General features: G+C 60.2%; 1 protein-coding gene across 1 annotated transcript; it reads right to left on the bottom strand.

The window, feature by feature from the left end:
- Window positions 1-1851: 1851 nt before the first annotated feature.
- Window positions 1852-12317, bottom strand: CSK (C-terminal Src kinase). Its single transcript, XM_057421465.1, has 13 exons — window positions 12188-12317; window positions 6764-6839; window positions 6352-6465; window positions 5732-5844; window positions 4914-5133; window positions 4502-4595; window positions 4360-4425; window positions 4126-4225; window positions 3890-3980; window positions 3095-3168; window positions 2789-2984; window positions 2271-2357; window positions 1852-2176 (listed from the first exon to the last, which is right to left on the bottom strand). The coding sequence occupies exons 2-13, from the start codon at window positions 6776-6778 to the stop codon at window positions 1994-1996; spliced, it is 1353 nt and encodes a 450-aa protein (XP_057277448.1). The 5' UTR covers window positions 6779-6839; window positions 12188-12317; the 3' UTR covers window positions 1852-1993.

Genomic DNA, 12317 nt, shown 5'->3' with positions numbered 1-12317 from the left:
GGGAACAGCCCCCAGTCCCTAAGGAGAAAGCACCTTGTGGGATACAGGCTGTCCTTGGCTGGGCATCAATGGGCAGCAGCCCAGAGTGGAGGAGACCCAGCGACAGGAGTCAGGAGCAAACAGCCCTGCATGGGGGAACCGAGGTACAGGGGCTGGCATCAGGAGAGGCTTGGCAGGGCTCAGCCTCCTTCCTGCAGTGAGAAGGATTTCTTACAGCAGCCCCTGAGGATGCCATCATGGCACCAAACCCCTCCAAAGCTCCCCTCTGCCCATGGGACTGATGAGCACAGACCTGGCAGTCGATGCCATTTAGAGGAAAACCCAAGGTCTGGCTGAGTTCTGGGTTAGGGTTTCGCCACCATCACAAGAAGGTGCTGGGTATATAGCTCACCATTTCAACAGCATCTTCCTTGCAGGCTTTGCCTGTAAATGACTTTAATCTTCATAAGCCCCAAAAGTAAAGCTGCTTATATGGCTGGGGCCTGCTGGAGCACTAGGAGGAATGGGGGATGCAGGGGTTAGCCCAGGGGAAATAAAACCTGTGGTGGATCAAGCCGCAGCACATCCCTGTCCTGTCTCAGGGGCAGGAGCACTGGACTGCCACAGGTACCACTGCTGTGTCACTCCATCCTCCTTCCCACCCCGACCTCAGCCATACCTGCTCTCCCAGTGCTTCCTATTTTTCCCTCGATCATTCCTGCCAAGAGGAATCTCAGTCTCCATCCTCACCCAAAGCAGACCCAGAGCTCCTGACTCCAGTTTGCGCAGCCGGTAAAGCTGATGCCCTGCGCATCGTTTAACACTGAATAATTCTCTGTGGATAAAGGGAACTGTCAGAATCCTGCCAGACACCACCTCCATCCTTCAAGGCAGCAGGGACTCCATAGGGACACCTCCTTCAGGGTGCAGGATCTGGGGAGTCCCATTGCACAGATGGCTTCAGCTCCTTGGCTGAGACAAGCAGGGGAGGGAACAAGCCCCAAAAGGTATCCCCAGATCTTCCACCACTTTGTCCAACCAGAGAAACCAGCCTGGTTTGTGCCGAAGGGACCTTTATGCTCCTCCAGCTCCAACCCCTGCCATGGGCAGTGACACCTTCCCCTAGAGTAGCTTGCTCCAAGCCCCTGTGTCCAACCTGGCCTTGAACACTGCCAGGGATGGGGCAGCCAAAGGTGGAAGATGAAGCCTGGCTTAAAGGGGAGCTTTAGCAGCACCATCCTCACCTGCTCTCATGGGCAGGATGGAGCCAAGCTGCTCACCCCAGCTCTGCAATGCCTGCCTGGGAGCAGCGAGCAGGATGCGCCGCGTGCGTCGGGCAGGGGTTTGGTGGTCGTGTTCTGTTTTTTATTACAGGTTGAATCTCACAGTCGGTAGCATTACATGAGAATAAAGCACTGGACAGGACTGGAAAAAAAGGCCTCTGGAGACAGCATGCAAACATTGCGACGAGTTTAAAGCAAAACAACCCAAAAGGAAAGCGGCTCGCGGGGCCGCGGCTCGGCGGCGGCTCCCCTGTAACCATCACTTCTGTCGCTGGGGTTTCCTTGCCGTGTGTCCGGTTCATTGGCTGAGTTTATTATTATTCTTCTTCTATCCTCCTCCTCCTCCTCCTTCTCCTTCTTCTCTCTTTTTTTTTGTGTTTTCTTTTAATTACATTAAAAAATAAGATTCGTACTTTAGGAAAACGCCAGCGCGGGGCTGGGCCCTGCTGCAAATCATAAAAAACAGTGAAAAAAACCCCAACAACAACAACGAAAAAAAACCCCACATTTTGAAAACAAAAATCCCACCCCCCTCAAAAAAAAAACGAAACAAACAAACAAACAAAAGAACGTGGGAGACCCCCAAAAAACCCCAAAACCTGGGAAAAAAATAAAAAATAATAATAAAAACAGATTGATTTGGAAGTTTGGAAGCAACCGGGAGAATTAGGGGGGGGGGGGGGTTGAAGCACCCCCAGGGCTCCCTCCTGGCCGCTCCCGGTGCCCCCCCCTCACAGGTAGAGCTCCTTCTCTTTGATATGCACTAGCTGTTCACGGAGCTGGTGGAAGGACGGCCGGTGGCCGGGGTCCAGCGTCCAGCACTTCTTCATCACCTCGTAGACGACAGCGGGGCAGCCGTCGGGAGCATCCATCTTATAGCCCTTCTCCACGCGGGGTACCACGTCCTTCAGGGGCTGGGGGGACAGGGGAGGGAGTCAGGATGGGGACGGGGTGGGGTGCCCCCTCCGCACACCCAGCCCTGAGCGGATGGGGATGGTCCTCACTCACAATTCTTGGATAAGGCACTCGCCCGAAGGAGTAGATTTCCCAGAGGAGGATCCCGAAGCTCCACACGTCTGACTTGGTGGAGAATTTCTGGAGGGAGAGAAGCCTCGTGAGAGGGGTCAGGTAGGGATGGGGGTGACAGATCTTCAGGGCCGCTGGTCTTAGGGGTCAGACGGCAGGGACTGGGGCTCAAGCACCATCTCTGAATGGAAAAGTTGGGGGGAGCGCAGGGTGCAGCCCTCTCCATGAGCCTCCATCACATCCTCATCCTGAGGGGATCACAGAATTCCAGGATGGTTTGCAATGGAAAGGACCTTAAAGCTACTCCAGTCCCAACCCCTGCCATGGGCAGGGACCCCTTCCACTAGAGCAGCTTGCTCCAAGCCCCTGTGTCCAACCTGGCCTTGAACACTGCCAGGGATGGGGCAGCCACAGCTTCTCTGGGCACCCTGTGCCAGCGCCTCAGCACCCTCACAGGGAACAGCTTCTGCCTTGTACCAATCCATTCCCCGCTCACCCACCTTTTCTCTAAGTGCTTCTGGTGCTGTCCACTTCACGGGCAGCTTCCCCGTGTCCTGCGTGGAGGAGGCTTCCTTGGTCAGCCCAAAATCGCTGACCTTCGCGATGTTGTCCTCCGAGACCAGCACGTTCCTCGCCGCCAGGTCCCGGTGGACGAAGTTGTTGGCTTCCAGGTACTCCATGGCTTCACAGACATCTCTGGTTGGGGTGGGGAGGGAAGGGGGTCAGCGAGGAGGCCCCAGAAGGCTGCTGGGTGCGGGTCAGGGTGGTGGGCACGGCCAACCCTTGGTGCTTGGGCCTGTACTTACAAGGAGAACTTGAGCAGGCAGTCTGCACCGAGGACCGACCGCCCGCGCGACCGCAGATAGTCTACTAGGCTGCCCTGGAGGGATGGAGATCATAGAATCATGGAAGGGGTTGGGTCGGAAGGGACCTTAAAGCTCATCCAGTTCCAACCCCTGCCACAGGCAGGGACCCCTTCCACTAGAGCAGCTTGCTCCAAGCCCCTGTGTCCAACCTGGCCTTGAACACTGCCAGGGATGGGGCAGCCACAGCTTCTCTGGGCACCCTGTGCCAGCGCCTCAGCACCCTCACAGGGAAGAGCTTCTGCCTTAGATCTAACCTGAACTTCCCCTGTTTCAGTCTGAACCCATCACCCCTTGTCCTATCGCTACAGTCCCTGATGAAGAGTCCCTCTCCAGCATCCTTGTAGCCCCCTTCAGACACTGGCAGCTGCTCTGAGGTCTCCACACAGCTTCTCTTCTCCAGGCTGAACAGCCCCAGTCTTCTGAGCCTGGCTCCATATGGGAGCTGCTCCAGCCCCTGATCATGACCCTCCTCTGGCCTTGCTCCAACAGCTCCATGCCCTTGTATTGAAGACACCAGAACCACACACAGTGCTGCAAGTGGGGTCTCACGATGCCATCAGGGTCAGCATCCCACCTACTGCCCCTCCTGCGTGGGATGACATCCCTCCCTCGGAGCCAGCAATGGGACACACAAACTCCAACCACCAGGGTGGCCCAAGGGCAATACCACCCAAGTTGAGTCTGTGGGGTGAGCCCTGGTGGGGACACAGAGGGGACAGGGCGTGGGGGTCTCACCTTGGCCATGTACTCAGTGACGATGTAAAGGCCGCTCTTCTCCTCCACGATCACCCCCAGGAGCTGCACCAGGTTGCTGTGTCGGAGCTGCCTGCGAGGCACGGGAAGGCTCAGGGTAAGGGGCTGGGGTGAAGAAGGGGTCCCACAGTCCCCATAGGACGCTGGGGACCACCCACCCCTACGTATACGGACAGAAGAGCCCGCTCCCCTGCGCTGTGCCCCCCGGTAACACTCACGTCATGACGGACGCCTCCGCCAGAAAGGCTTGAGCTGTGGCATCGTTTTTAATGCACTTCACGGCGACTTTGTTCCCCCGGTAATCCCCCAGCATCACGTCTGCAGGCCGGGAGAGACGGGCACAGGAGACACTGGGAAGCATCCCGGCCTCCCAGGGCCCCACCATCACCCTGGGGGGGCTGCAGACCCTCCTCCCCCCCACAGGTCAGGGCCACCACAGCGCTGGGGCTTACCTCCGAATTCCCCTTTGCCAATGATCTGCAGCAATTTGAGGTCCTTCATGTTGAGGGCCCAGCCACCTGTGAGAGGGAGGAGGAGGGTGAGGGGGTGCTGGGGGGGGTCCCCAGGAGCCGGGGAAGGGGCACGGCCACTCACTGCGGGAGAACTCGTCCTGCGCTGCCACCGTCCCCTCCATCACCTTGGGTTTGATGAGGCGGGTGCAGAGCCCATCTGCGTCCGTGGTGTAATGCTGGGGAGGGGACACGGGGACATCGCAGTGGGGTGGGGGGGATCCCCACCAAGGCGATGCCAGGCTCTGGGATCCCACCAGGTGGCAGCACAAGGCCATGGATGGAGCATAGAGGGAGCGTGGGGGGTCCCAATGCCTCCTCCTGCCCATCCAGCCACCGCCTTTATCCTGCCCCGTCCTCCACTTTGCCCCATGGGGTGGGCAGAGAAGGCCCCACCATCTCTGGGTGGGAGCTCAGACCCATACGCCCCATCTCCCCCAGTCTCACGCCTATGGTCCCCATGCTGGCCGAGGCGGACAGGAGCAGTGGGCCCTCACCTCCACCAGCTGCATGAGGTTTTCGAAGTAGACCTCCTCGTCGATGCTCAGCTTGCTGGAGGAGTAGATGATGCGGTAGTGCTCCACCTTCCCCTCGCAGCTGACGCACAGCGTGTAGTCCCCGGGGTAGTTGGTGCTCTCCCGCACCAGGAACAGCCCCGTCTCGGGGGGGTACAGCAGCCTCTCCGCCTGCTCCCGAGTGATCTTCCCATGAAACCACCTGCAAGGGGCACACAGGGCAGGGTGAGCATTGGGACGTGTTTGGGATGGGGATGTGGAGCAGCCTTCAGCCCTTGCCTGCATGGAACCAGCTTGCTCATGCTCCTCCTCGCTACCCCCATGCACCCCATCACACAGCTCCTTCCATGGCATCCTGCTCCCCTCCCCACAGCAGCCTTGGCTCCTCCAGACTGGGTCACTGGTGGCTCTGGGATGCAGCAGGGATATCAAACCCATCATCCACCCATCTGCCTATCTCCCACCCCTCCCATACAGACCCCACTCCGACCCCCTTCTTCCTCCCAGCAGCTTTCACAACCATAACTGTGGGGAAAGGACCTATTTTGGCATCCAACCCAACCATCCACCACCTCCCCAGCTCTGCAGGCAGCTCCAAAGATGCTCAGAGCTTTCCCCAGCAGCACTGGATCCCAAATCCACTTGGGAAAGCCCAGGCCCCTGCTCCTTCTGCCTTCCCACCTCGCTAAACCCTGTGAGGGATTCTGTCTGGACACGGGGTCAGCTGGATCTCTGGTCTGACGCAGTGGGGATGCTCCCCCCCAGTATTCCCCATGGCTGAATCCCCAGTGGATACTCACGGCATGAGGCTGAGCTTGATCCCAGCTTTCACCCCTTCCCGCTTCTGCACGTAGTTAGCAGGGATGATGCCCTCCCGGCCCACCTTGTTCTTTGCCTTGTACCAGTTGGGATCCTGCAGGGACAGCAGAAACGTCACGAGGAGCCCACGGCCTCTGGAGACAGCAGCATCGCACCCGAGCTCTGCATGACCCCAAGCCGCAGGCAGGACGGGGTGCGCAGGGACAGCCACAGAGCTCAAGGTGGGTGCTGGGGCAGCAAACCCCAATGCTGGTGGCCCCATGGGGGCCACCACGACCCCCTTCCCAGGCTGTTGGGTACCCCAGAACCCCCTGACCCACGGCCGCTGTCCTTTCCCACCCCGGCACCAAGCATCGCTCCAATGTGAGCCTCTCCCCAACCTCCTCCACTTCCCAGGAGGCACTCCAGAGGCTTCCAATCTGGAGAAACCTTAACTAAGGAGGCCATGAGTTAATTAACCGAACGCGTGGCCCCATTCTGGCCCTGCGGGACGTCCATGGGGACCAGGAGATGGCACTGCCACAGCGTGTGGCGGGATGCAGGGATGCTCCCGGCGTGGCGCTGGCAGCAGGGTGCTGCCACGGGGAGGTGATGGCCTTACCTTGGTGACAGCCACAATGGTCAGGACGTCTCCTTTGCTGAAGGGCAGGTCCTGCTCGGCGGTACCGTGGAAGTTGTACTTGGCGATACATTCTGTACCGGACGGCCAAACGGCCTGGCCGGGGACAGCGGGATGGTGTCAGAGCCTGGCTGAGCACCCCCGCCCCCCAAGCACATCCTGGTGCAAACCCAATGGGATTCACTTAAACCTGCAGCACTCGGGGGGGATCTGGGGCAGCCCAGAGGGGGTTTTCAGCTGGGATGGGGAGGGAAGGACACAGACACGCTCAAACACAGGTCCCCACAGTGCTGGGCTTCTGCAGTGCACAGGGGGATGGGGACAAGTCCCTCCTGAGCCCTGGGGCTACCGCTGAACAGGTGAAGAGCCCGCTCCATCCCTGCCTGGTGCTCACCTGCATCCCTGACATCTTCTCAGGAGGCTGGAGCACGACTCTCACAGGGGGGACACGTCACTGGGTACCATGAGACCTGCAGCAGGGGCGAAGGACAACTTAGAATCCGAGACTGGTGTGGGTTGAAGGGACCCTAAAGCTCATCCAGCTCCAACCCCTGCCACGGGCAGGGACACCTTCCACTAGAGCACCTTGCTCCAAGCCCCTGTGTCCAACCCGGCCTTGAACACTGCCAGGGATGGGGCAGCCACAACCAGGCATGGTGGGCTGTGTAAGGACGATGCGCAAGGAACCCTGCTGCAAAGGATGCTGCCAGAGCCACGTCAGCAGCTCTTAACCACCAAGAAGGGAACAGATCAAGGTGCTGCTTCCAACACATCCCCAGAGCAATGCGGAAGCGAGAGCTCTGGGTCCACTCAGCTGAGAGTGGGACCAGTGCAGAACTGCTCACCCAGATTATAAGGTATTTGCATGGATCCAGCTTCTTAAGAGCGGAGGTTTACGTGCTGCGTGACCACTGCAGCATCAGCAGCAAGGATCCAAGGGATGAAACGGGATGGTACAGAGGGATGGAGGTGCCTGGGGATGGGATGGGAGCAGAGATGACCTCCAAGAGCCACTGAAGCCCATTTCCCAGCCCAGGGCGGCTGCTGCATCGTGATGGAACCAGCAGTGAGAAGCTCCAAACCCTCTGCCTTTGAAACCCCCCAGGCCAGCCTCATCCTGCAGAGCCTCCTCATCCCGAAGCAGTTCGGAGGGTTTTGGGCAGCCCTGGGAGCTCAGCCAGGGGTTTTCAGCTGGGATGGGGATGGAGGCACACACACAGGGGCTGCCGGTGAGGTGGTTCATGGTCCCTGCAGCACCAACGGGGAAAATGAGGCGTGAGGGATGCAGCCAGCAAGACGCAGCTTCCCCAAGCCCCACGCTCATATCCAGACGTATCCTGATCCCTCCTTGGCAGCACTGGGGACGACGCAGCCAGAGCCCTGCTCTCCCGCAGCGCCTGGTGCCCCCCACGTGGAAACATCCAGCCCCGGGAGCTTCCCAGGCCCGGGATCCAAAGGAAATAAACCACATCCATTCCCTGCAGGACCAACCCCCCGGCAGCACCCCGAGGCCCTAGGCTGGGTCGCATCCTGCCCCGGCATGTGGGAGGGGAACAAACCCGCCTTTATGCTCGCTGCTTGGACCCCGGGGAAGGGATGAAGTCACCGTCCCCAGCATCAAACCAGGCTTTCTTGGGCTGGGGCACGGGGTCGTGCCAGGCGGGGGGCACCGAGCGGGATGTGCGGGGATGCAGGAAGCGCATCCCTGCCCCAAAACCCACCCAGGTGCTAATGAATCCATTGCATGGGTCTGGGGCTGACAGCGGCTCAAAATAGCTTGGGAAAGAGGAACTGAAACAAGAGGCAAGGCTGGAGGAGGAAGAAGATAAGGGGTAGAACCACAGGGAGGAAGAGAGCAGGCATGGACACGGCCCCGTCTCCACCGCAGCCATGCCCAGAACTATCCGGAACAGGCATCACTCTCCCACCACCTCCTTCACTGTCCCCCAGGCCACAGTGCCCTTTAGCAGAGGGAAGTCAAGGCTCAGACACTCACCCCAAGGGAAGAGTTTGAGGACCGGAAGGTGAGCACTGGGGTTTCCAGTGAAGCCCATCACCACAGCGTCTGGGCCCCACGCACTGGGTTTTCTTCCCAGCCAGCCACGGGGCTGTTGATGAAGAACAGCATCTCGAGACGGCACCCAAACCCTACTTGATGGCACCCATGAGGTGGGAACAGAGCCATGGAGGTGGCCAGGAGCTGAGGGAGCGCAGCGCTGGGTGATGCTGGGCTGGGGAGCAGCAGCTGGGAATGCAGCCCCCCAAAACTGCCCCATCTGCAACTCGTTTCCAAGCTGATTTTTGGTTAAATTCAGAATTTACACCTGGTGTGGAGCAAAGGGTCCGGACAGCGCCAGCCTGAAACACAGCCCAAGGAAAACTGGGAACAAACTACACCCCTCCATCAGTCCATGGAGGGACTCGGCTAGCGCCTGGAAGGAATTGGTTGAAGAAGAGGTGCCTCTGCATCCCTGCAGAGAGAACTGCCCATTGCCAGGGCTTTTGACCCCTGTTCCCCAGTGAGCACGCTGTGGGGCACCGAGCAGGAGCAAGCCCCAGGTGTTGCTCAAGGATCAGCTCATCCCCAAAGTGCTGAGTCAGCGCTTCCCACCGCCCTGGCGCTCCGACGTCGTGATTCTAACCCTAAACTACCCAAAGGAGAGCAAGCAGCAGGAGGAGGCTTCACCCTGGATCCGACCGCAGCTGGAAAACCCGCAGGAGCTCAGTTGGGATGCCAGGGAACATCACCTGGAAGAGACGCCCAAAGACCCATCCCAGGACCACCAGGCTGGAAAAGCCACTTCCACCCTGCACCAGAGCAGGATCTTTCCACTCCCGCAGGATGGTTGTTTGGGCTTTCAGCTCACGAATGTCACCAGCACTCAGAGCTTACAAATACAGAGGGGCTCCAAAATGTACAGCCCGCCTTTGGGCTCTCAGGCCTTCATTAAGAGCACTTTCCTTCTCCTTTAAAGGGGAAACTGCCGCAGCAAACCCTGTCACAAGGAACCTGCTGCACGGCAGTTTGCACCTTCCTGGATCACGGACATCGCGTGGTGGCACTGGCATAAAGAGAGCACACGGGGAGGTGGTTAACAGCACCGGGGCTGCCCTGATGTCCCCCCGTCTCTTGCCACCGACCTCCCGCAGGTGACTTTTAGGCAGCAGCCTGGTTATTCATCACCTCGCTTTAATCGCTACCTTATTTCTGCCTCGGAGGAGGAGGAGGAGGAAACCCTGTACCCCTGAGAGCAGCGAGGCCGCTGCCACCCGGCCCCCCAAGGCGCTGTGCCTGCGGTGGCCTCATGTGACAGCCAGCGGTTCCTGCTGAGCACGTCACCCGCTGTCACCCAGCACGGCCCCAGCCTCGTGCCCCCACTCGCTTCCGCCATCCCACCTTATCCCCATGGATGGGAGCCGGCGCAGGGACAAGGACGCGGCGATGGACCCCGAGGCTCAAGGGAGCATCGCTCCCTGCTTTTCCAGCACAGGAACACGGGCATGGCCCCTTCTCAAAGCAGAGGTGCTCCCCCCAAGGAGGATGCGCAGGAGCAGAAGCCAGCTTGAAGCAAATAAATGATCATTAAGAAAATAGCCAGGGAGCCGCCCAGCAGATTCAGCAGAGCCGAGCGTCAGGTTTGGCTCTTCAGCTCTGCCAGGAGACGGCTTCACTCCCCCTGGAAACATCCCATCCCCATTGCCATCGGGAAGCAGCCAGAGTGCCCTTCCTCTGCCCGAGCATCTCTGCTCTGACCAGGCAAGGAACCTCGGCCCCACGTTGTGCACCGGGAAGGGCCAAGATTCACCCCCGCTGCCTCCCCGCTCCCAGCTTTCCCTCTGGGAAGCCCAGTTCATAGGGAAGAGCCGGGGAAGGCGGGCAGGGCAGGAATGGTGAATACCACAGGTACCCTGATAATCCAAAGAGCACCAGGGAAACCGTTCCTCTTGTCAATCACCAGCCAAAATCATGCTGCGCCAGACCCATGGGCAGGCTGGGACCGGCACCCAGCGGAATTTGGGACCCCTGGACCAAATCCCACTGGCACCAAGGGATGGGTTGAAGGAAAGATGCCACATTTCCACCTCAGACCCACTTAGCTGGAGGGAAACAGGGAGCAGCCCCTGCCCAGCCCCAGCTAAATCAAGCTGAGTTGTAGATGGTAGCAAAGCTTCACTCCCATGGAATTCAGGGTGCAGGCACCATCCACATCCACCTCACTGCAACATCTCCAGTCCGCAACAACTCGAGTTTCTTTAAACTTCACCAAAAATAACCCAACCCAACCCCAACCCAGACAACATCCTCACACTCTCCAAAAGATCTTATCTCCTGTTATTACAAGTAACACCTACGATTACTCTGATCGAAAGACAAACGTTCTTCCTTTATCTCATCAGCAAGCTGGCTGCGCTCGCAGGGCTCCGCTGCTGCTCCCCCGGCCCAGCGTGGCTGGAAAGGCAGGGGGGGGCTTTCCTTTTCTTGCTTTCATTTCTTTATGCTTCTCTTCAAGGGAAGATATTGCCCTTCAGGCCTAAGAAGGTGCCGAGGGGAGGCAGGTGGAGGGCTGGAGAGATGCTGCGCCCGGCCTCCCCATGGCAAAGGGCTGTTCCTTGTCATCCTTCCTACACAAACCAACCCATCAGGGTGATTTTCCGCCCTCCTTATCCCACACATCACCCCAGCATCCCTTCCCAGGGAGACCTTACATGTCCTGGGGGGTGTCAGGGCATCCTTGGGGAGCAGCACATGGTGAAGCCGCTTGGGGCACGGTTCAAAGGGTTTCCATTGCAAACACCCACCCCAAACTGAAAAGATGAAGGGGGGAGAAAGCAGAGTGAGGAGCACCCCAAACCTCCCCGTGCTCCCAGGGGGATTGTCCTGGTGCTGCTCCCCTTGATGAGGCTTTGCTTCATCACCACCATCGCGCCGATGAAGGGTGAGGAACGGGTACCCAAGGGATGCTCCCTGCATCCCTCCGCTGTGCTCCCACGGTCCTCTCCGGCCACTCTCTGCCTTGGCAGGGATCGGGATGGGCTCTTCCAGAGGGAAGCCGGGTTGAGCTCCCCTCTGCTGGGAAGGGAAGCAGCCATCACCCTCCTCGCGCTGCCCAGCCCTTGCACCTCAGGTTGGAGTTATTGTGTGTGACTTTTCTCCCCGCGCGCCGGCACAGCCCCTTTCACTCTCGATCAACCGACGGGCAACAGCCGCTGCTATAAATAACCCATCCCCGCCTCGGGGACCAGAAACATGAACATCAATACATAAAATTAGGGGAAAAAAAACTAAAACCCTGCTGCCAGCCCCTTCCGACGCCCGGCCCCAGCTCCCTCCTTCCGCCCCAACCGCTCTCAAAAACCCCGCCAGCAGCAACCCAAACGGGCCCGGCCTTTGTATGGGATGAGGATGGGGACGGGGCGGGAGGACGAGCACGGGGATGGAGACGGGGATGGGGCGGGAGGAGGGAGAGAAGCGGTGCCAGCCCCTGGCCGGGCGGCGGGTCCCCCCCCCGGGGGCAGGGGATGCTGCGGGGGTCCCTGGCTCCCTGCGTGGCCGGGGCCGGAGGACGCAGCCCCGTCCCCGGCGGTGCCGGTGTCCCTGGGGGCCGGGGTCACCCGTGCCGGGTCAGGCAGCACGGCCGTGCCCCCCCGCAGGCCCCATTGTCTGCGCTGGGCGGACGGGCCCGGCCCGGCCCCGCTGCCCCCGCCGTGGGGACGGGACCCCCAGCCCGGTGTGTGTGTGGGGGGGGGGGGGGGGGGGGTGCGGGCACCCCGGTACGTGCGTGCGCGTCCCCCCCCCGCCCCCCGGCGCGGCACTCACCTCCCTCGGGCAGGGGGCTCAGCCCGCCGCCGGCTGCTCCATGCGGCGCTGCCGGGGGCCTCCGGGCTCGGCTGGGCCGGCGGGGGGGGGCGGAAGGGGCGGAGGAAGCCGGAGCCGGAGCCGCCGCCGC

This window comes from Pezoporus wallicus, unplaced genomic scaffold (genome assembly GCF_028554395.1).
Source record: "Pezoporus wallicus isolate ANWC-B61680 ecotype Strahan unplaced genomic scaffold, APGP_CSIRO_Pwel_v1 contig_7731, whole genome shotgun sequence".
NCBI classification, from domain to species: Eukaryota; Metazoa; Chordata; class Aves; order Psittaciformes; family Psittacidae; genus Pezoporus; species Pezoporus wallicus.
This window is presented reverse-complemented; position numbering and strand designations above follow the sequence as displayed.